General features: G+C 41.5%; 1 protein-coding gene across 2 annotated transcripts; it reads left to right on the top strand.

The window, feature by feature from the left end:
* Nucleotides 1–3,101: 3,101 nt before the first annotated feature.
* Nucleotides 3,102–22,875, top strand: ntpcr (nucleoside-triphosphatase, cancer-related). 2 transcript variants are annotated; one of them, XM_079842546.1, is made up of 5 exons: nt 3,102–3,213; nt 5,457–5,619; nt 5,710–5,806; nt 12,802–13,002; nt 22,431–22,875. In XM_079842546.1, the coding sequence occupies exons 1-5, from the start codon at nt 3,183–3,185 to the stop codon at nt 22,497–22,499; spliced, it is 561 nt and encodes a 186-aa protein (XP_079698672.1). In that variant the 5' UTR covers nt 3,102–3,182; the 3' UTR covers nt 22,500–22,875. The 2 variants fall into 2 exon arrangements, with proteins under 2 accessions (XP_079698672.1, XP_079698671.1); XM_079842545.1 differs by having other exon boundaries at nt 3,104–3,213; nt 5,457–5,806.
* Nucleotides 22,876–23,838: the final 963 nt, after the last annotated feature.

Here is a 23,838-nt window from a genome sequence, read left to right as displayed (position 1 = left end):
TTAGACACGAAAGGAGTTACGCCAGAAACCAGCAATATGAATAATATGCTGTTTCATACTGTTCAAATACAGCTTTTGATTTGATATGGCAATAATGGTTTTATTATTGATATATTTTTCAGTATTTGTAGAAAATCCACAAAGGGTTATTTTTGGACCTCAAAAGCCTCCAAACCCACTTTTTGTATGTAAAAGATGGTAAAGATTCTGTTAAATATCTTGTGTTTTCCAAAGTCAGGTCAGTTTTTCTACATTACAGCAATTAACACAGTTAAAGGGATAGTTCACCCAAAAATTAAAATTCTGTCATCATTTACTCACCCTCAAGTTGTTTCAAACCTGTACGAGTTTCTTTGTTCTGCTGAACACAAAATAAGATATTTTGAAGAATGTTTGTAACCAAGCAGAGAGAGCAACCATTGACTACCATAGTAGGGAAAAAATTAGGGCTGTCAAAAGATTAATCGCGATTAATCGCATCCAAAATAAAAGTTTGTGTTTACATAATGTATGTGTGTGTACTCTGTTAATTATTATTTATATACAAATACACACACAAGCATGTATATATTTAAGAAAAAAATATTTTTATATATAAAACAGTTATATTTATATATATATTATAGATTATATAAATGTATATACAGTATATACATGCAAATATTTCTTAAATATATACATGAATGTGTGTGTATTTATATATAAATAATAATTAACAGAGTACACACACATATATTATGTAAACACAAACTTTTATTTTGGATGCGATTAATCGCGATTAATCTTTTGACAGCCCTAGAAAAAATACTATGGTAGTCAATGGCTGCCGAGATCTGCTTGGTTACAAACATTCTTCAAAATATCTTCTTTTGTGTTGAGCAGAACAAAGAAACTCATACAGGTTTGAAACAACTTGAGGGTGAGCAAATGATGACAGAATTTTCATTTTTGGGTGAACTATCCCTTTAAGCAGAACCGTGAATAGGCCTACATTAGGACATGATTAATGAACCAATGTCAAGTCATTTAAATATGGATTAAATGGGAATGTGGATTATATTAAATTAATATTTGTTTTAAATGAGATGCTTCATGCTTTTAGTTTTTATACAAAAATGATGCCCTGTATGCTTCAATATTTAAGCACAACAACAATGTTATATTTTATAAATATATTAGTGCTGTCAAATCGATTAATCGTAGTTAAACATAACTATGTTTATATAATGTGTGTGTTTGTGTTGGTCGCACTTTTGCTGTCAAAACAGCCCTGACCCATCGAGGCATGGACTCCTCGAGACCCCTGAAGGTTTGCTGTGGTATATGGCACTAAGATGTTAGCAGCAGATCCTTTAAGTCCGGTAAATTGTGAGGTGGGGCTTCCATGGATCGGACTTGTTTGTTCTGCACATCCCACAGATGCTCGATTGGATTGAGATCTGGGGAATTTGGAGGCCAAGTCAACACCTCATGTTGTGCTCCTCAAACCATTCCTGAAGCATTTGTGCTTTGTGGCGGCGCATTATCTGCTGAAAGAGCCACAGCCACCAGGGAAAACCGTCTCCATGAGAGGCTGGACATGGGCTCAACAATGCTTAGGTAGGTGGGACGTGTCAAAGTCACATCCACATGATGGAGGACCCAAGGTTTCCCAGCAGAACATTGCCCAAAGCATCACTGCCTCCGCTGGCTCGCCTTCTTCCCATAGTGCACCTGGTGCCATGTGTTCCCCAGGTAAGCGACGCACACACACCCGGCCATTCATGTGATGTAAAAAGAACACGTACACACACACACACACACACACACACAGTCTGGTGCGCTATCCTTCTGGGGACTCACCATAGGCGTAATGGTTTTTATACTGTACAAACCGTATTTTCTATCCCCTTACACTGCCCCTAAACCTAACCCTCACAGGAGACATTCTGCATTTTTACATTTTCATAAAAACTCATTCTGAATGATTTATAAGCTTTTGTGCCCGTGGGGACCTCAATTTAGGTCCCCACGGTGACACGAGTCCCCATGAGTCTTTCTACAGTCAGGTTGAAGTCCCCACCAGGCTAGAAAAACATGTACACACACACACACACACACAATACATAATTATATAAACACAAACTTTTATATGCAATTAATCGATTTGACAGCACTAATAAATATTATTTTTATATACTGTAGATTTCTATATTTAATTTACAGCCTGCACAACAAGATTGGGCTGTAAAACTAAAAACAAAAAATAAAGAAATCAACAATTTCCACATTCTCTATTCGTTAACTTGAAATAAGATCATAATTTGATGACTGATTTGTTTTTGTTTGTGTTTTTTTAAACAGCATGACTTTTTAAATATATAATAATGTGTAGTTAATCAGACCAAACCTTTAAATTAATATAGTATTAAATCCTATAAATAGAATACATATAATTTATGATTTCTCCCTTTCTTTTAAACCTTTGAGAATAAGTACTTTCAGAGTATAATAAATCTTTGGCTTTTTTGTCATAAAAATAACAGATGATTTAATGTTCCTCGTGGTGAAGGAATCAATTCTTGCACAAGACACATTTTTCCTCATTTATTTATTAATTTGTTTTATTGATTGCAAACAGTAGAGATGACAATAATGATTTACAACATTGTAGACAATACACAAAATGTATCAACAATATGTTCAATGTCATCAGAACATACAGGAGAGGAAGAAAAAAAGTTTTTGCTTAAAAATAACAAAGGAATACAATAGGAGACGATAGAGAAAAAAAAGACCATAAGGTAAGATATTATTAGAGTGTGTACAAATTAAAATCATTACAAATTGAGGTTGTTTTACTTGCTTTCTTATTTACTGAGGATGAAATAGCGTTAAGGTAAAAAAGAAAGAAAGAAAAGAAATATGGGTTTGATGAATTTACATTTATGGATATAGAATTTGCCAAGAAAATCAATTAAATTGATAACAAAGCAAGCTTTGTTTTTAGTGTGGTAACAGTCAAAGTATCCAAAAATAATAGAATTTCCTCATTTATAAACTTTCAGTCTTGAGTCTCGAGCGGGTGACTCCCTCTGCGCATGCGTCATAATCATGCTGCCGGAAGTAGCAGTCATATGGTATGGAGTGTGTGGGATCCTGACCTGAACCTCAACTAAAGCAGCAAGAATCATCTGTACACGATGAAGCACGTGTTCCTGACTGGCGTTCCCGGTAAAATGCATCATACATTCATCAAGTTAACACAAAAGTCGTGCATTGTTCTGCGTGCCCCATGGAAATGTGAATAAACGCGAATATAATATTCATTTACACTAATAGAAGGTATAGACATGCTTTTAAAGAGAAGGACTCGGTTAGCTTGTTTTTAAGCATTAATACTACTATTATTAGTACAAACCTGACACATCTACAGCCCCTTTGAGCTTAGTCAAAACTTTTGAAAGATTTGCAATGATATGCACATTTAATATGCAATTAATTATATTTGATATTAATCAATCACAACATTCTGATCACTGAACCAAGCAGCCAATTTCATGCATTATTGTGCTAGAATATAATTTCACAGCATTTTCCTTCTTACGTAAAATAATTTCTAATCAATATTTCATCAATCAATTAATATGTGCTTGTAGTAATTTATGTGATAAATAGCCATGCAGAAAAATAATTTACAACAGAGCCCCTAAAGGGACATGATGGTGGAAAAAAAGGAAAAATAAATGTCAAAAGATTGCCAAATCATTTTTTCTCCCATCTCATATTAGTTCTTCTCCATGTCAAGTCAAGTCAACTTTATTTATATAGCGCTTTTAACAATGCAGATTGTTTCAAAGCAGCTTCACAGTGTTAAACAGCAAAATAATGCAGCATAATTTTATTCAGCCGTCTAGCCGTTCTGGAGAAAACGGTGATGTCATCAGTTCATTTCAATTATCATACAGTGTGACAGTGTGGGCTTTAGATCAGTAATTTAGTTTATATAGTTAATTTAGTTTAATAATTAGATTTATTTTGATATTTAGTTGAAAATTTAGTGTCTCCAACTGAGCACGCCAAGCCAGAGGCGACAGTGGCAAGGAAACCGAAACCCCATCAGGAGCAGAATGGAGAAAAATAAACCTTGGGAGAAACCAGGCTCAGTCGGGGGGGCAGTTCTCCTCTGGCCAATTAACAAACAGCGTATGATTATTATTCTGGCAACCTTACAGGTCAGAGGTCATTATAGATCGGAATATTCGAAGGATCGGAGGCAACACGCCAGAGACGGGTTTATTGAGGATGATGTGTCGATTAAATAATTATTAAAGTGCAATATTCGAAAGATCGGAGTCATCACGCCGGAGACGGGTTTATTGAGGATGACATATCGATTTAACAATTATTAAATTGTAATATTCGAACAATCGGAGTCGTACTAGCGAGTTCACACACCTCTTTAAAGGGTTAGTTCACCCAAAAATGAAAATTCTGTCATTAATTACTTACCCTCATGTCGTTGGACACCCGTCAGACCTCCGTTCATCTTCGGAACACAAATGAAGATATTTTAGTTGAAATCTGATGGCTCTGAAAGGCCTCCATTGGCACAATGCACGGTTCACTCTCAAGACCCTTAAAAGGTACTAAAGACGTCGTTACAAAGTCCATCTCACTACAGTGGTTCTAAAATAACTTTATTAATTGGCGAGAATAGTTTTTGTGCGCAAAAAAAACCTAAATAACGACTAACATAGTGATGACGATTTCAAAGCACGGCCTCATGAAGCTTCGAAGCGTTATGAATCAGCGAGTCGATTCAGCAGTTTGAATCGCCAAATTTCAGCAGTTTGGCGGTTTGACACGCGATCCGAATCATGATTCGACTCACTGATTCATAACGCTTCGAAGCTTCATGAGGCCGTGTTTTGAAATCATCATCACTATATAAGTCGTTATTTAAGGTTTTTTTGCGCACAAAAACTATTCTCGTCGCTTCATAAAGTTATTGTAGAACCACTGTAGTGAGATGGACTTTGTAACGACGTCTTTAGTACCTTTTAAGGGTCTTGAGAGTGTAACGTGCATTGTGCCAATGGAGGCCTTTCAGAGCCATCAGATTTAAACTAAAATATCTTAATTTGTGTTCTGAAGATGAACGGAGGTCTGACGGGTGTCCAACGACATGAGGGGAAGTAATTAATGACAGAATTTTCATTTTTGGGTGAACTAACCCTTTAATGTTAATTTTGGTGATCTCCGACTGGCGAAGTCGAACATCATTAGTGCCGACGTGAATAATAATCTTAGAGAATTTACGATTAGCTTACAAAGAGGATGGTAGAACAAAGAAGATATATCAAAATAGAGATTCAACCTTTAGGGGCTCCGTAATTTACAGTCAGATGGTCATTATCACCAAAATAAATCCATTTGAGGTGATTAGCCCAGAATGAAGTGTTTTTCTGTCCCAGGTGTGGGCAAGACGACTCTGGTGAAGAAAGTGTGTGAGGCGATGGCGTCCGCCGGGGTCTCAGTCAGTGGGTTCTACACAGAGGAGGTGCGAGAGAGAGGCAGGAGAGCGGGCTTTGATGTGGTCACACTCACAGGTGATCGAGGACGTCTGTCCAGGCTCAGGTATTGTCCATCAATCAGCCACTGCTCTTGTGTTTTAGTGCTGTCTCATCCTCTAAAACACACACACTCTCTCTCTCTGTTTGATCCTAGCACTGAATCGGCCGCAGGTGGACGTGAGTACAGGGTCGGACAGTACGTGGTCGATCTTCAGTCGTTTGAGAATCTTGCGCTCCCTCTTTTCAGAAACGTATGTATGGATGGATGATATAAACAACCTACATAATAATATTCATCATTTAGTGGATTTTCTTATCTAAACTTATGTATGATGTACAAAATGCATGTTATTTTTTTATTTAGTACTGTCCTGAATATTTAGATATTTTACTAGATATTTTACATAAAATATGTTTACACAGTCCACAAAACAAAAATGTATAAATTTTTAATAAATAAATTAATACATGTATCCAAATTACCCCCGAAAAGTTTACATACCCTTTCTTAATACTGTGTGTTGTTCCCTGAAGATCCATGGCTGTGTGTGTGTGTGTGTGTGTGTCGTTCCCTGATGATCCACGGCTGTGTGTGTGTGTCGTTCTCTGATGATCCACGGCTGTGTGTGTGTGTTTTGTGATGGTTGTTCTTGAGTCTCTTGTTTGTCCTGAGCAGTTAAACTGAACCTTCTGCAGTTTTCCAGTAGGGCTGCACGATTATTCAAAATCGAACCGGAATCGGAAGAGAAAAATTGTAAAGTGGGCAATTATATAGTGGGTCCGTTGTGTTCAAGTCCCTCAATTGTCCTCAGTGTGAAAAGATGGATCTTAAAATCATAGTCATTGCTGGAGTGGGTTCAAATATGCAAAAGAGGCTGGAAAAACTGAAGAATGTGCAGGATCTGGAGGATTTTTCAGTTTATTCAGTTTATGATTGGACAGTTTAACTGCTCAGGACAAACTAAAGAGAGACTCAAGAACAACCATCACAAAACACACACACAGCCGTGGATTATCAGGGAACACACACACACACACAGCCGTGGATCATCAGGTAACGACACACAGTATTAAGAATCAATGGTACATAAACTTTTGAACGGGGTTATTTTAATAAATTCAGCAATTTTTTTGTCTTGTGGACTAGATGTAAACATATTTTATGTAAAATATCTTATTCAGGACAGTACTAAATTAAAAATAACATGCATTTTGTATGATCCCTCTTATTTAGTTAAAATGATTCACATTTTCACAGATTCTGCAAGGGGTGTGTCAACTTTTGAGTAAGACTGTACACTGAAAATTAACAAATAATTACAATGAAACTGCATGTAACATTGAATTAAGCGTGACATTTTAATGTAGAAAAACTGACCTGACTTTGGAAAACGCAAAAGATATTTAACAGAATCTTTACCATCTTTAACATACAAAAAGTGGGTTTGGAGGCTTTTGAGGTCCAAAAATCACAAAAAAAAGCACCATAAAAGGAGTCCATACAATTTCTGTGCTATATTCAACGTGTTCTGACACCACACAATAGACCTTAATCAGGGTAGCGCCATATTTAAGTTTTGACAGGAATAAAAAGGAGGTTTAGAAATACAGGTGTTCAATGGATTGTAGTGTTGTTTAAAAACACAATATCGAAAAACCACTTGAACAATGTTATATATTTTGTTGACTTGTGTACTTACATTATCCTAAATGTTTCCAAGAATGTTTAAATCCAGAGAAATAAGCAATTTTATCCAGGACATGGACCGTGGGACCGCTTTAAAGGTCCCATGGCATGAAATTTTCATATTATGAGGTTTTTCAACATTAGTATGAGTTCCCCTAGCCTGAATATTGTCCCCAAGTGGCTAGAAATTTTGATCGTTGTAAACCGAGTTCTGGCTGTCTTTCTCTGCCTTTGAGAAAATGACAGGCCAGACGAGCTGATTTTGAATTCTCCTGTTATGATGTCATAACAGAAACGGTTACCTCCCTTTCCTCCACCCAGAGGATTTTGCACACCCATGCGAGCGCCATATTTGTCCTCGAGAGATCATGGCTTGTGAAGGAGTGAATGCTGGCAGTTTCTCAGTGTTTGGATGTATAAATGAAAACAGAAGTCTTTTTTCAGTTCCTTCTGATCTGTGATCATTGATTTCTGATGTGTAGCTAATTATTTATTATTAGTGCACACACTGCGGCTTCTCTCTCCCGACACAGAACGGTGTTTATTATCTTGTGAGTCAGTGTTTTTGTACGTCCTCGTCGCGTCTCTCTGTTCTAAAATGTGCATACAGTCGTGAGTTTCTGCTCAACATCGGCAGAGTCACATCTTTAGAGATAAACCTTACACACGCCGAAGCTCTGGCTGCACTGGCTGGTGGCCTTCAACATCCCCGACCCCCAGTACTGCATCTGGCCCACAGCGGAGGCACCAAACGCGGCGTGAGATTAAGCAGAAGGAGGGTAAGCGTGAGCGTATCTGGGCTAGCCAGCTATCCCCACAATAAACTGGATTACATTCGATTACTGCTGTTGTGTCTTTGTTTGCGCTGTGTACTCAATGCGATATGATAGGAAAATATCTAAAAATAATGCTTTAATCAACACTTACTCGTAACTCGTTCATCTTGACAGCTGTAATCGACATTACATGTGTTACAAAGTTGGCAGAATAAGGAGGAAGACGGACTCGGTGTGACTGGGACTCGTGTTTATTCAGAACTCTCACATACAAACACAATAAACTCACAGCGCTGACAGCTCTCACAACTCAGTACAATATACACTTTGTTAGCAATCTCTCAGTTTCTGGTCCATTGATGTCCGGTTTGCGAACGAATCGTTCTTTTGAACCGTTTTTTTTTTAGTGAACAAGTCGAACCAGTTCACCAAATCGGACTGAATCGTTTTAAACGGTTCGCGTCTCGAGTCAGTGCTGATCCATAATTTACTAAAGTTACTAACTTTCTGACATAAACTAATAACCTGAAGTATATGCTAGTAACTACAACAGTTCACTGAACTGAGACGTGCTGAGAGAACTGATGAGAAGTGACATCCGTCTCTCTGGCACAGCCTTGTGCATCGTAGACCTCGCTAAACCACGCCCCCTCCGCTCATTTCAAATGCAAAGATGACAGCCAATCACAACAGTGGGCGTTTTTACTTAAGTCTCACAGCAGACACGCCCCTTGAAACAGGGCATTCAGCCACAGGGCAAACAGCAGTATAGAAAAAATGCCTTTTATTTCTAAATTATGACATTTTATGATGTAAAAATCATACTAACAATATAAGTGCACCTCAGAATACATTATAAAATAAAATAAAAAATCCATGCCATGGGACCTTTAATATATTGTGCGTTTTATTAGACAAGGGAACAACTATTAATACATTAATGGATACATTCATGAACAGAAAATGAATCATTGTTCTCCAGCTCAACACAGTTAGTCTTATTGTTTAAATCTGGTTTTCTCGATTTACCACGAGTACCATGTTTTACCATGACTAATGTGGCGTTCACACCGGACGCTTGAACATTTTGAGTTTACTCGCTTCAATCGCGCGTGACATTCACTGCACAACAGACGCGAATTCGCGTCATGGGCGGGGCTTCTGCCAGGGACTCGTCTCGTTGAGAAATGGCTGACATGGGCTGTGTTTACACGTCTTTTTTTTGTTAAAATCTACTGTTAATGTGTGACAAAACGTAGTTTTAAGTCTTTTTCAGTCAATAATGTAGTTGTTTAAAGCTCAAATCTGTGGTTTATTTATATAAAGAGTGCCTATTTGAACATTTTATCTGGCATTTTTGGAGTTGTGAGCTCCAGCGGATCAGCAGCGCTCAACGCTCATTAACCCCGGCGAGGGCAACCTTTCCTCGGCCAGTCCTTCTGCCACTGGCTCTGATGTCTCTGATGTCTCTGTGGCGTCTCGAGCTATAATTCGTCTTGTAACGGCCGATCTTTGGTCTCATGGATCTATAATTTGTTCCCTGGCAAATCGTTTAGGCTGAGGGCAAAGAGAAGTTTCATTACTTTATATTTTTAGGCTATAACTGTACGTTGCAGTTGTAACGTTAGCCGACTAGTACTGACTTTGAATATTTGACTGAATTGTTTGCTTTATTTCATGTATGGCTTGTTATACATTACTTATACTTTTGTATTATTGATCATACATAAACTTGCATTTAACAAAGAGACTGTGTTGTGTTTCATGTCATTTGATGTTATCACAGTGATAATCAGATTGTCTGAACCAGATATTAATATACAGATTTTCTCCTCATTGTTGTCACTACTAGAGCAAGCTCCTGATTGGTTAACGCGGCGCGAAATATCCGCCAAAGTTCAGATTTTTCAACTTGAGCGATTCGTGCGATTCCCGCGAATCGTGCGTTCAAAACGCTCAATTCGCGTCGCCTCAATCGCGCCGCAGAATGCCATTTCGCGTCTCTGCATTGACTTGTATTGTGAATTGCGTCCGGTGTGAACGCACCATTATATAGCTCTAGCTCACTGCAGTGTGAACAAGTGTCTCATATTCACCGCCGAGCGAACGCACAGAGTAGCACACTCAAATAATGTAACTAATATGATAAGACGCTGCATTATCCCCGGGTTGGGCGATGTCTACCAAATTGGCATCAGATGATGTTTTGCTTTCCTGTAGCTCAAACAATAGAGCACGGTGCTAGCAACGCCAAGGTCAAGGGATCGATTCCCAGGGAAAGCAAGATCTGACAAAAATGTGTACATTGAATGCAATGTAAGTCGCTTTGGATAAAAGCATCTGCCAAATGCGTAAATGTAAATGTTTACGGTGAAATATTGTGATGGCCGATGACATCTGGTGTTGTGTTTGAGTCATTTCCTGAACACATGCTTAGTGGAGGAGCTGTAATAAATGTAAAGTATGTGAAAATATATGTTTTTTGAACAATCAAGCATAAAAGCATTTTCTAGTACACCCCAAAAACAAAATCAAGACTTCGTAAAAGGGCCTAACAGGAGCCCTTTAATTGCACAAAGATCAAGGCAAATTTGACTTCTCGTGTCATGACCTCTAAGTTCTTGTTCAGTGGAAGTGTGTGATAGGAAAATTTATGAGTCAGTCATTTCAGGTTTGAACTTCCATATCTCCACCACTATGCTACCATCATACACAAACACATATTTCATCTGTCTGTGAGCCATAGTCATGCATTCCTGACTGACACGTTTAGTGTGTCTGGATCCAGAGCCTTCATGCTCATAGGACGAGCCCTGAAACCTTTGAATGAACTTCAGCGTTATTTCAGTATCATTATGACAGCCTCATCGTTTTTATTCATATTTTGAAGTGGTTTTTATTTTATATTTTCCATTTTAATTTTAAAGTTTTGGTAATTGTGTTTGTCATTTTTAATATGTCTATGATTTTTATTAGTTTTTTTGTTAAATGAGAAACGTTTTTTTACACCATTTTATTTCCATTAACATTTTATTTTAAATAACGGATTTTATGGTTTTAATTTTAGTTAATTATAATAACCCTGCACTATACAAAAAGTTAAGTACAGTCCACTTGGATATTTAAGTTGTTTCAACTTAAATTACATTAAACTGATTTAAGAAATGAGTTGAATCTTGTAAAACTAATCAAAATAAGTTATGCAACTGTTTTCATGAGTTAAATCAGTGTAAACGCATATGTTGTCATAATTTATTGATCATATCACAACAGTGTAATGCATTTAACACAATAGAAGTACAACCATCTGTTATCAACACCATGAGACGTTATGACTAAAGAATAATTCTGGCATGACAAACGCAGCATGCATATTAATATGAACTCAAAGATATAATTGTGAAAGTGAGAGTTGTGGAGGAGGGGGACTTTATTACACAAATAATACATTACTATTATGATCTTAAAGGGATAGTTCACCCAAAAATGAAAATTAGCCCATAATTTACTCACCCTCAAGTCCTCCTAGGTGTATATGACATTCTTCTTTCAGACAAATAAAATCGGAGTTATATTACAAAAGTCCAGGCTAATCCAAGCATTAGAATTTGATTCATAGTTGCTCTGTTTTTGAAGTGCATCTATCCGTCATATAACTGCTCCACGCGGCTCTGGGGTGTTAATAAAGGCCTTCTGAAGCGAATCGACGCGTTTGTGTAAGAAACATATTCATATTTAAACTTTATCACGTTAACTTTCGACCGACCGCCTTCCATGGAAAAGTGTTGAATGTTGAAAGTGAAACTCAAGATGCGTACGTGACGTCATGACGAGCGGTTAGTCTTTCGATCGGCAGAGGAACTTTCAACAATTTTTCCATAAATCGAACAGGGAAGGTGTTCGGCAGAAAGTTTACTTGATGAAGTTTTAAATATGGATATTTTTCTCACACAAACGCATTGATTCCCTTCAGAAGGCCTTTATTAAAACCCCAGAGCCGTGTGGAGCAGTTATATGATGGACAGATGCACTTTTTATGGACTTCAAAAACAGAGCAACTATTACTGCTATTATAATGCTTAGATTAGCCTGAACATTTGTAATATAACTCAGATTTTATTAGTCTGAAAGAAGAATGTCATAAACACTTCGGATGACTTGATGGCGAGTAAATCATGGGCTAATTTTCATTTTTGGGTGAACTATCCCTTTAAAGCTACACTGTGTGATATTTTCCCCCATCTAGCGGTGAAAAGGTATATGACCATCCAGTGAATATTAGTTTCTGTTCCTCTCAATTCCGATTTTGTTTTAACTCCTACGGTGGCCGATTTAGTCCAAGATTAATATGGCTTCCAGTTCGACCTCGTCCACATTCGACACGGTGCCATTGAGTGTTAAAACGCGAAAAGGCGAAGCTTGAATTTACGGGTATGTCCCTCTTTGGCTGATGTACTTTCAAGATGGAGGGGCAACATGGCGACCCGCATTCGAACCCTCACCCGTATGTATTTTCAATGGCATATTATAAACTTACGAGAATACTTTATTACTTGAAACAAGTAAATATACATTAATGAGCACATATATTTTTGAAAGAACTAAGCTAAACTAAAAAAGTTACACAGTGTAGCTTTAATAAATGTTTTTTGGAGCTTGGTGGCCACCGTCACGGTCTGGTTGAAAATCATAACGGTTCCTAAATAAGTGTCGCTGTAAATGCAGAAAGTTTGTTAAACATGTTGAGATTTGAGGTTCATTATCCGCTGTCCTTATCAAACAGATGTGTGAGGGACGCGGGAGGGTGTTTGTCATCGATGAGATCGGGAAGATGGAGCTGTTCAGCCAGGCGTTTATCCGTGCGGTGAGACAGACTCTGGACGGCTCCAGCTGTTCAATCCTGGGCACCATCCCTGTTCCTAAAGGAAAAGCTCTCGCGCTGGTGGAGGAAGTGCGCAGCAGACAGGACGTCAAGATATTTATGGTAAAAATGTTCACTGGAATTTTCCATACAAACATCCTTGGTACCTTTAATTTATACTTAGACCTACTGTAGAGAGACTGCAGATGGAAAACACTATAGTTCGCTCTTGTCCTGTTCGGAAGTTCCCATGAAATCATAATTGCATTTTTTTGGCTTTTAGTGTGAATATTTAGCCTTACTGTTATGCCGTAATGTTACCTTTAAGATGATGTGCTCCAAAACAATGACAGAATTTAGAAGATAGAAGCATTCGAAACTTCTCTCACTTCCACCAATAAGGATCAATGATTTTGATGACATCCCTGCACTTGAGCTTCTCATCAGATTTTCTGTCCAATCAAATGCTCTCTAGAATCTGAAGCACCGCCCCCTACATTATAAACAGACGCTGAAGCTGAAATCGGTCACTTTGGTCACACATTTACTATTTTCTACATGGTGAACGGCACTGTGCACTTTATAGGGGATAGGGAACAATTCAGACAGTGCACTATTCAGGGGATAGGGAACGATTTAGACAGTGCACTATATAGGGGATAGGGAACGATCAGACTGTGCATTATAGGGGATAGGGAACGATCAGACTGCACTATATAGGGGATAGGGAACGTTTCAGACAGTGCACTATATAGGGGATAGGGGACATTCAGACTGTGCATTATAGGGGATAGGGAACGATCAGACTGTGCATTATAGGGGATAGGGAACGATCAGACTGCACTATATAGGGGATAGGGAACGTTTCAGACAGTGCACTATATAGGGGATAGGGAACGATCAGACTGCACTATATAGGGGATAGGGAACGTTTCAGACAGTGCACTATATAGGGGATAGGGAACGATCAGACTGCACTATTTAGGGGATAGGGAACGTTTCAGACAGTGCACTATTTAGGGGATAGGGAACGATTTAGACAGTGCACTATATAGGGGATAGGGAACGATCAGACTGCACTATTTAGGGGATAGGGAACGTTTCAGACAGTGCACTATATAGGGGATAGGGAACGATCAGACTGCACTATTTAGGGGATAGGGAACGTTTCAGACAGTGCACTATTTAGGGGATAGGGAACGATTTAGACAGTGCACTATATAGGGGATAGGGAACGATCAGACTGCACTATATAGGGGATAGGGAACGATCAGATTGTGCATTATAGGGGATAGGGAACGATCAGACTGCACTATATAGGGGATAGGGAACGTTTCAGACAGTGCACTATTTAGGTGATAGGGAACGATTTAGACAGTGCACTATATAGGGGATAGGGAACGATCAGACTGCACTATATAGGGGATAGGGAACGATCAGACTGTGCATTATAGGGGATAGGGAACGATAAGACTGCACTATATAGGGGATAGGGAACGTTTCAGACAGTGCACTATTTAGGGGATAGGGAACGATTTAGACAGTGCACTATATAGGGGATAGGGAACGATTCAGACAGTGCACTCTATAGGGGATAGGGAACGATCAGACTGTGCATTATAGGGGATAGGGAACGATCAGACTGCACTATATAGGGGATAGGGAACGATCAGACTGTGCATTATAGGGGATAGGGAACGATCAGACTGCACTATATAGGGGATAGGGAACGTTTCAGACAGTGCACTATATAGGGGATAGGGAACGATTCAGACAGTGCACTATATAGGGGATAGGGAACGATCAGACTGCATTATAGGGGATAGGGGACGATTCAGACAGTGCACTATATAGGGGATAGGGAACGATCAGGGAACGATCTTCCCGTGGGCCCACCACTCACGGGAGGGACCGTAAGGGGCCGGTGCAAAGCGAATCGGGCAGCAGTCGAAGGCGGGGGCCTAGACGACCCGATCCCTGGACACGGAAACTGGCTCTTGGGACATGGAATGTCACCTCGCTGGCGGGGAAAGAGCCTGAGCTTGTGCGTGAGGTTGAGAGGTTCCGACTAGAGATAGTCGGAATCACCTCCACGCATGGCTTGGGCTCTGGAACCACACTCCTCGAGAGGGGATGGACTCTTTACCACTCTGGAGTTGCCCATGGTGAGAGGCGGCGGGCTGGTGTGGGTTTGCTTATAGCCCCCCAGCTCTGCTGCCATGTGTTGGAGTTTACCCCGGTGAACGAGAGGGTCGTTTCCCTGCGGCTTCGGCTCGGGGATAGGTCTCTCACTGTTGTGTGTGCCTACGGGCCGAACGGCAGTGCAGAGTACCCGACCTTCTTGGGGTCTCTGGGAGGGGTGCTGGAGAGTGCTCCGACTGGGGACTCCGTCGTTCTACTGGGGGACTTCAACGCCCACGTGGGCAATGACAGTGAAACCTGGAGGGGCGTGATTGGGAGGAACGGCCCCCCTGATCTGAACCCGAGTGGTGTTCAGTTATTGGACTTCTGTGCTAGTTACAGTTTGTCCATAACGAACACCATGTTCAAGCATAAGGGTGTCCATCAGTGCACATGGCACCAGGACACCCTAGGTCGTAGGTCAATGATCGACTTTGTGGTCGTTTCATCTGATCTGCGGCCGTATGTCTTGGACACTCGGGTGAAGAGAGGGGCGGAGCTGTCAACTGATCACCACCTGGTGGTGAGTTGGATCCGATGGCGGGGGAGGAAGCTGGATAGACTCGGTAGACCCAAACGTACTGTGAGGGTCTGCTGGGAACGTTTGGCCGAGTCTCCTGTCAGAGAGATCTTCAACTCCTGCCTCCGGCAGAGCTTCGACCGGATCCCGAGGGAGGCTGGAGATATTGAGTCCGAGTGGACCATGTTCTCCACCTCCATTGTCAAAGCGGCTGCTCGGAGCTGTGGACGCAAGGTCTCCGGTGCCTGTCGAGGCGGCAATCCCCGAACCCGGTGGTGGACACCGGAAGTAAGGGATGCCGTCAAGCTGAAGAAGGAGTCCTATCGGGCCTGGCTGGCTTGTGGGACTCCTGAGGCAGCTGACAGGTACCGACAGGCTAAACGGACTGCAGCCCGGGTGGTCGTGGAGGCAAAAACTCGGGCCTGGGAGGAGTTCGGTGAGGCCATGGAAAAGGACTATCGGCTGGCCTCGAAGAGATTCTGGCAAACCGTCCGGCGCCTCAGGAGGGGGAAGCAGTGCCCTACCAACGCTGTTTACAGTGGCGATGGGCGGCTGTTGACCTCGACTGGGGATGTTGTCGGACGGTGGAAGGAATACTTCGAGGATCTCCTCAATCCCGCCGTCACGTCTTCCATTGAGGAAGCAGAGGCTGGGGGCTCAGAGGAGGACTCGTCCATCACCCGGGCTGAAGTCACCGAGGTGGTCAAGAAACTCCTCGGTGGCAAGGCACCGGGGGTGGATGAGATCCGCCCTGAGTACCTCAAGTCTCTGGATGTTGTGGGGCTGTCTTGGCTGACACGCCTCTGCAGCATCGCGTGGCGGTCGGGGACAGTGCCTCTGGGATGGCAGACCGGGGTGGTGGTCCCTCTTTTTAAGAAGGGGGACCGGAGGGTGTGTTCCAACTATAGGGGGATCACACTTCTCAGCCTCCCCGGGAAAGTCTATGCCAGGGTACTGGAGAGGAGAATCCGGCCGATAGTGGAACCTCGGATTCAGGAGGAACAGTGTGGTTTTCGTCCTGGTCGCGGAACACTGGACCAGCTCTATACCCTCTACAGGGTGCTGGAGGGTTCATGGGAGTTTGCCCAACCAGTCCACATTTGTTTTGTGGATTTGGAGAAGGCATTCGACTGTGTCCCTCGCGGCGTCCTGTGGAGGGTGCTGGGGGAATATGGGGTCCGGGGTCCTTTACTGAGGGCTGTCCGGTCCCTGTATGACCGAAGCAGGAGTTTGGTCCGCATTGCCGGCAGTAAGTCAGACTTGTTCCCGGTGCATGTTGGACTCCGGCAGGGCTGCCCTTTGTCGCCGGTTCTGTTCATAATTTTTATGGACAGAATTTCTAGGCGCAGCCAAGGGCCGGAGGGTGTCAGGTTTGGGGACCACACGGTTTCGTCTCTGCTCTTTGCGGATGACGTTGTCGTGTTGGCCCCTTCTAACCAGGACCTTCAGCATGCATTGGGACGGTTTGCAGCCGAGTGTGAAGCGGCTGGGATGGGGATCAGCACCTCCAAATCCGAGGCCATGGTCCTCAGTCGGAAAAGGGTGGCTTGCCCACTCCAGGTTGGTGGAGAGTTCCTGCCCCAAGTGGAGGAGTTTAAGTATCTAGGGGTCTTGTTCACGAGTGAGGGGAGGATGGAACGGGAGATTGACAGACGGATCGGTGCAGCTTCTGCAGTAATGCGGTCGATGTACCGGTCTGTCGTGGTGAAGAAAGAGCTAAGCCGTAAGGCGAAGCTCTCGATTTACCGGTCAATCTACGTTCCTACTCTCACCTATGGTCATGAGCTTTGGGTCATGACCGAAAGGACACGGTCCCGGATACAGGCGGCCGAAATGAGCTTTCTCCGCAGGGTGGCTGGGCGCTCCCTTAGAGATAGGGTGAGAAGCTCAGTCACTCGGGAGGAACTCGGAGTAGAGCCGCTGCTCCTCCACATCGAGAGGGGTCAGCTGAGGTGGCTCGGGCATCTGTTCCGGATGCCTCCTGAACGCCTTCCCGGGAAGGTGTTTCGGGCATGTCCAACCGGGAGGAGGCCCCGGGGAAGACCAAGGACACGCTGGAGGGACTATGTCTCCCGGCTGGCCTTGGAACGCCTCGGTGTCCCCCCGGAAGAGCTAGAGGAAGTGTCTAGGGAGAGGGAAGTCTGGGCATCTCTGCTTAGACTGCTGCCCCCGCGACCCGGCCCCGGATAAGCGGAAGAAGATGGATGGATGGGAACGATCAGACTGCATTATAGGGGATAGGGAACGATCAGACAGTGCACTATATAGGGGATAGGGAACGATTCAGACAGTGCACTATATAGGGGATAGGGAACGAGACAGTGGACTATATAGGGGATAGGGAACGAGACAGTGCACTATATAGGGGATAGGGAACGATTCAGACAGTGCACTCTATATGGGATAGGGAACGATTCAGACAGTGCACTCTATAGGGGATAGGGAACGATCAGACTGTGCATTATAGGGGATAGGGAACGATCAGACTGCACTATATAGGGGATAGGGAACGTTTCAGACAGTGCACTATATAGGGGATAGGGAACGATTCAGACAGTGCACTATATAGGGGATAGGGAACGATCAGACTGTGCATTATAGGGGATAGGGGACGATTCAGACAGTGCACTATATAGGGGATAGGGAACGATCAGACTGCATTATAGGGGATAGGGAACGATCAGACAGTGCACTATATAGGGGATAGGGAATGTTTCAGACAGTGCACTATATAGGGGATAGGGAACGATCAGACAGTGCACTATATAGGGGATAGGGAACGATTCAGACAGTGCACTATATAGGGGATAGGGAACGATTCAGACAGTGCACTATATAGGGGATAGGGAACGATTCAGACAGTGCACTATATAGGGGATAGGGAACGAGACAGTGCACTATATAGGGGATAGGGAACGTTTCAGACAGTGCACTATATAGGGGATAGGGAACGTTTCAGACAGTGCACTATATAGGGGATAGGGAACGTTTCAGACAGTGCACTATATAGGGGATAGGGAACGTTTCAGACAGTGCACTATATAGGGGATAGGGAACGTTTCAGACAGTGCACTATATAGGGGATAGGGAACGTTTCAGACAGTGCACTATATAGGGGATAGGGAACGTTTCAGACAGTGCACTATATAGGGGATAGGGAACGTTTCAGACAGTGCACTATATAGGGGATAGGGAACGATCAGACAGTGCACTATATAGGGGATAGGGAACGATCAGACAGTGCACTATATAGGGGATAGGGAACGATCAGACAGTGCACTATATAGGGGATAGGGAACGATCAGACAGTGCACTATATAGGGGATAGGGAACGATCAGACAGTGCACTATATAGGGGATAGGGAACGATCAGACAGTGACTGTCCAGAGACACTATAGCACAGAGTGGATCATGTGATCGAGTCAGCGCAGACCAGAAAACGTATCGGACCTGTTTGAATTCTGCACAGAATTATACAATATGGAGGAGATCAGCAGGAAACTGTGGCTTTATCGAGCTCAACGGCTCTGGCCGAGCTGTGATATAAACTAAACGCTATTGGCTATTTAAAAAAAAGGGGAGGAACTGTTTGATATGTCCCGCCCTGTCTTCCTCTTTCAGTGGAAATTACATCAACACATTGAATAATGCGGTGCGTTTTGAGGCACTTCAGTGGGACTTTAAGACGGGTGATTCTCCGGAGGTTGGAGATTTAACTGCTCCATGTAAACTTTCTCGCTTGTTGTGACAACCAACCACTGTCACTCCCACAACAGACACGTGTCAAAGCTTTACTCTATTTACAGATATGACAAGACACGAACGGGCGAGTGACATATGTACAGTTTCCCAGCAAAAACCATCCCGACAGGTCTAAAATATAAACATGTAAAATAGGCTTACCATAGGGGATCAGGGAAAGACAAAATCCTTGTTTTGGAAGAAGGATTGATGTAAATTTTTTTCATTTTTGAACAGAAAAAAAAGTTACAGTGTATATTTAACGGGATGCATATTTGCACGCATTATGAAATTGTGAATTGTTTCACAAATCGATCTTAAATTTATGTCAATGTTTATTTTCCATCACCAAAAGTGCAACGCACAAAATTCCCCAAAAGATATATTATGCATGCTGGCCTATACAAAAAGGAAAATGGAAGTGTGGCTACTTTTAAGCGTTCATCCGTGAGTCATCACCCTGTGTGTCTAGACCAGTCTGTGATGAATCCAGGCGTGTGGAAACATACGTTGTGAACCCCAGGTTTACATGTGTTGTGTGCTGATATGATGGTTGATAGCACAGATTCCTTTACATAATGTTTGGTCTGTATGGAATCTGAGCCCACATCAACAGAAGTCAAACTTGCATTGTTCATCAAATTCTAAGCATTCCACAATTCCTTGTTTATTTATTCAGTGTTTTGAGAAATAAGTGTTTAAAGGGGCTATATGCAAGCATTTATGTATTAATCGCTTGTTTTATTGGCAGTGTGTGAACCGAACTTATGATCACGCAGCACATATTTACATGCTCATCTAAACGTCGCTCTCAGCAGCGTCTTGATGTTTGTTAACAGTATATCACTGCAAAGGCATTTCCAACATCTTTTTACCTTTAAAGAAGAACAAAAAAACTTTGCCGTGAGTATATCGGGGTTTTGAATCATGTTCCCTGCATCCCATTGTCCATACTATCCATCCTAAATAGTATGAGAGTTTAGAATAAGTGTGTCCCAATGCATAGTATGTTGAAAAGAGTATGTCAAAAGTCCCCAGATGGTCTTCTATTTCCGGTAGATTTTGTAGTGTGGATCTGTGCACATCGTAACGGCTAATAATGCTCATAACCCATTGCACTTTGGAGGAGGATTTGGTTCAGAACTACAAATATGAGTGAAAAAATGTTTTAAAAAAACCTACAAAACATGGCGGATATGAGCAACCGACGATGAGAGTTTGAGTGACAAATCAAAGTTTAACCTGATAATCACGTTCCCTGCATCCCAATGTCCATACTATCATCCTAAATAAAAGCCCACATTGTTATTGCAGATGAAATATAACATGTTATCCATATATAACAATGTGGACTTTTATAAAGATTTGTTTGGCTATTAACTTTTAACCCTCTGGGGTTCTTCATTTATGGGTCACACTCAGGGCCTTCGGGTCAACAGTGAAGGGGTGAATCTCTAAAACATCAAGAGTGCAAAACAGACAAAAAAACCTCACACACACACTTATACACACAAAAAACACGCACAAATTCCTAAAGCTAATTGTGAGTGTGTGTGTGAGTTTTTTTTGTCTGTTTGGCACTCTTGATGTTTTAGAGATTCACCCCTTCACTGTTGAGTGCTTTTTTTCTGCATCCTGGCTGATTTGTAGATTGTATGCACAAAAAAACTCTGTATTTTGATATTTTTGCCAATTTCCCATTCATTTCCTATTGGGGTCATTATTGACCCGAAGGTCCTGAGTGTGACTATTTTTTTTATGACCACTTAGACTTTTCAAATCATGTACCCAATTTGTTGGGGTGTTCATATACCAAGTACCAATAAAGTCACCAAGTTTTGGACCATTCCAATGAAGCTACGATTTTTTTTTTAATTTTAACATCAGAAATGACCGAAGAGCCCCAGAGGGTTAAATGCATCGTTATGCATTAATATGAGAAGTTCTTCGCATGAAAGACCCATGACTATAGATTGACGTGCTAAAAAAATTATTTTCATTTTTGGGTGAACTAACCCTTTAAACTGTGACAAGATGATTGACACGCCCCTTTTACAGTGACAGGATGCCCCAAAGCTTGTCTACTCTTTCTTCACAAAAAGAGTCCATACTTCTAGGACGTAGTACAAGTAGGTGGAAGAGTGTGAGCATGAGCATTACGTTTGTGGCTGTAGTTCACTTAACGGCCACCGGTGTCGCTAATAACAAGTGTTTTTGAATTCTACATATAGCACCTTTAAAAGGAACACGCCACTATTTTTGAAAATAGGCTAATTTTCCGTCTCCCCTAGAGTTAAACAGTTGAGTTTTACTGTTTTCGAATCCGTTCAGCTGAATCTCCGGGTCTGGTGTTAGCACTTTTAGCATAGCTTAGCATAGATCATTGAATCTGATTAGACCGTTAGCATCTCGCTCAAAAAGGACCAAAGAGTTTCGATATTTTTCTTATTTAAAACTTGACTCTTCTGTAGTTACATCGTGTACTAAGACCGACGGAAAATTTAAAGTTGTGATTTTCTAGGCCGATATGGCTAGGAACTATTCTCTCATTCCTGCGTAATCAAGGAACTTTGAGCCGTACCATGAGTGCAGCGGCTCAATGATATTACACAACGCCTGAAAATAGTGTCCAGCATGCTCCCTGTGCAAGCAGATTGTCACGTTGGTTATATTGACAGAAGAACGCATATTTTCAGGCAGAGTTGGAAAATGAGCCTATTTTCAAAAATAGTGGCATGTTCCTTTAACTAATTTAACAGTGCTACATTCACTTTATAATACTGTCTGCTACCAATATATACAATAAAGAGCCAAATTTCATTGTATAGATCCATTCTGCAGAATTCTACAGACAATTAGCAAAGACCGTTTGAAATGCGTCGGATATATAGGCTTTTCTAGTTATTGATCCACTAGAACCTGCTCTTTTAGAGTGCAAACTCTATGAAAGTATATTTAAAGTCTTATTAAAATCGCAAACAACTGGGAAAAATCATGTAAACTTGAGCTGGGAACAGTTCAGCCCTTATTTTTGCTCATTTCATAATTGCTCATCGTTTTCTTCAGAAAATTCCAGTTAAGTTCTGCGGTCTGTGTTTCCTCCCACAGGTCACAAAGGAAAACAGAGACACGATCTTTGATGACATTGTGTCTGCTGTTCAAGAGTGCCTGAAGTAAGCGAGGAGGAACTGATAAACTACTGATAATATATTTAAGTCAACCAGCCCTTCAAGATCTCCATTCTTTTAATATAGTGCAGTGTGTCACACGTGTTAAATACATGCATGTGAATGAGCTTCTCTCTCAAACACGCCTCATAATGGATCGGCCTCTGCATTATTGATTGGGAGCAAGTGCACTGGAGGAAGGGAGCGTGAGAGCCACGGATTCTGTGGATGAAGACGAGATGATGCCCCTGTGAACACCCGTCAGGCCTTTCAGTTCCAGAGAGAGGCCACTGAGACGCCGACCTTTCCTCTTGCAGAGACGTGCACTTCCTGTATCTATGTTTCCCATTAAACAGGAAAATAAATTCATATTTGATAGGACAACACTGTCAGGCTTCCAGATGTTTTATTTATTAAAATAACTCCTTATAATTCCCGTGAATATGGAAACATGTGCCTCAATATGCCTAAAACAGTCTTTTTTAGTACACAGAAGGACAAATTTCACTTTTATGGTTCTTTTTTGAATAGGAAAATACTGTTTTGATTCACTAAAACCTTCCTCTGTGCAAGTTAGATTTCAGTGCTACAACTCTTGAAAGAATAACAACATAAATATTGATGGAATAACACCATAAATGTGGCTTTTCCTCACACGAAGCTGTAATATCACTTGGAATGTAGTCATATGAACTACTATTATGTTTGTTTGTTTTTTTTTTTTGGGGGGGGGGGGGGGGGGGGGGGGGGGGGGTTAGGGTTATTTTATACCCCAAAATATTTAGGGTTATTTTGTCCTTTTTGGTACTTGACAGTCCCTGGTCAATGTGCTTTTGCCAAGCAATTCTGGAAAACATCTCATGTGTTCAACAGAAAAAAGATGGACAGGTTTTGAATGATATGTTGAGTTTTTCATGAACATCTAACATTCCTTAAACACAAAGTATTAACAGTAATGCATACAGTATTATTAAAAACAATGGTAAAAATTAAGAGTCATTGTGCATGATCACAGATGGCCAATCCAAAGATATTAATCTAACCATAACCACTGTTAAAAATGTGCATATCGACATTAATACATGTAAAATGAATGATCACAGATGACCATATCTATTAATCCAACAGCTGCCCCCCCCCCCTCTTTATAATTTGTTTATCTCACTTTAAGCATTTTAAGCACTGTATTTAAAATAAAAATAAGGAATTTAGCCAGAAAGTGCTCGTGTTCAAACTATAGTGTTGTGCTTTAGTGAAATCAAATAAAAAATTCATCTGCCATTGCATTTGCATTAATTAGTGAAGATTTCCTCTTGCATACGCTGCGATCAGACCAGACAAAAACTCAA

Source organism: Gobio gobio (genome assembly GCF_949357685.1).
Source record: "Gobio gobio genome assembly, chromosome: 18".
NCBI classification, from domain to species: domain Eukaryota; kingdom Metazoa; phylum Chordata; class Actinopteri; order Cypriniformes; family Gobionidae; genus Gobio; species Gobio gobio.
The sequence above is the reverse complement of the archived record's forward strand: the minus strand, read 5'-3'. Positions and strand labels throughout refer to the sequence as shown.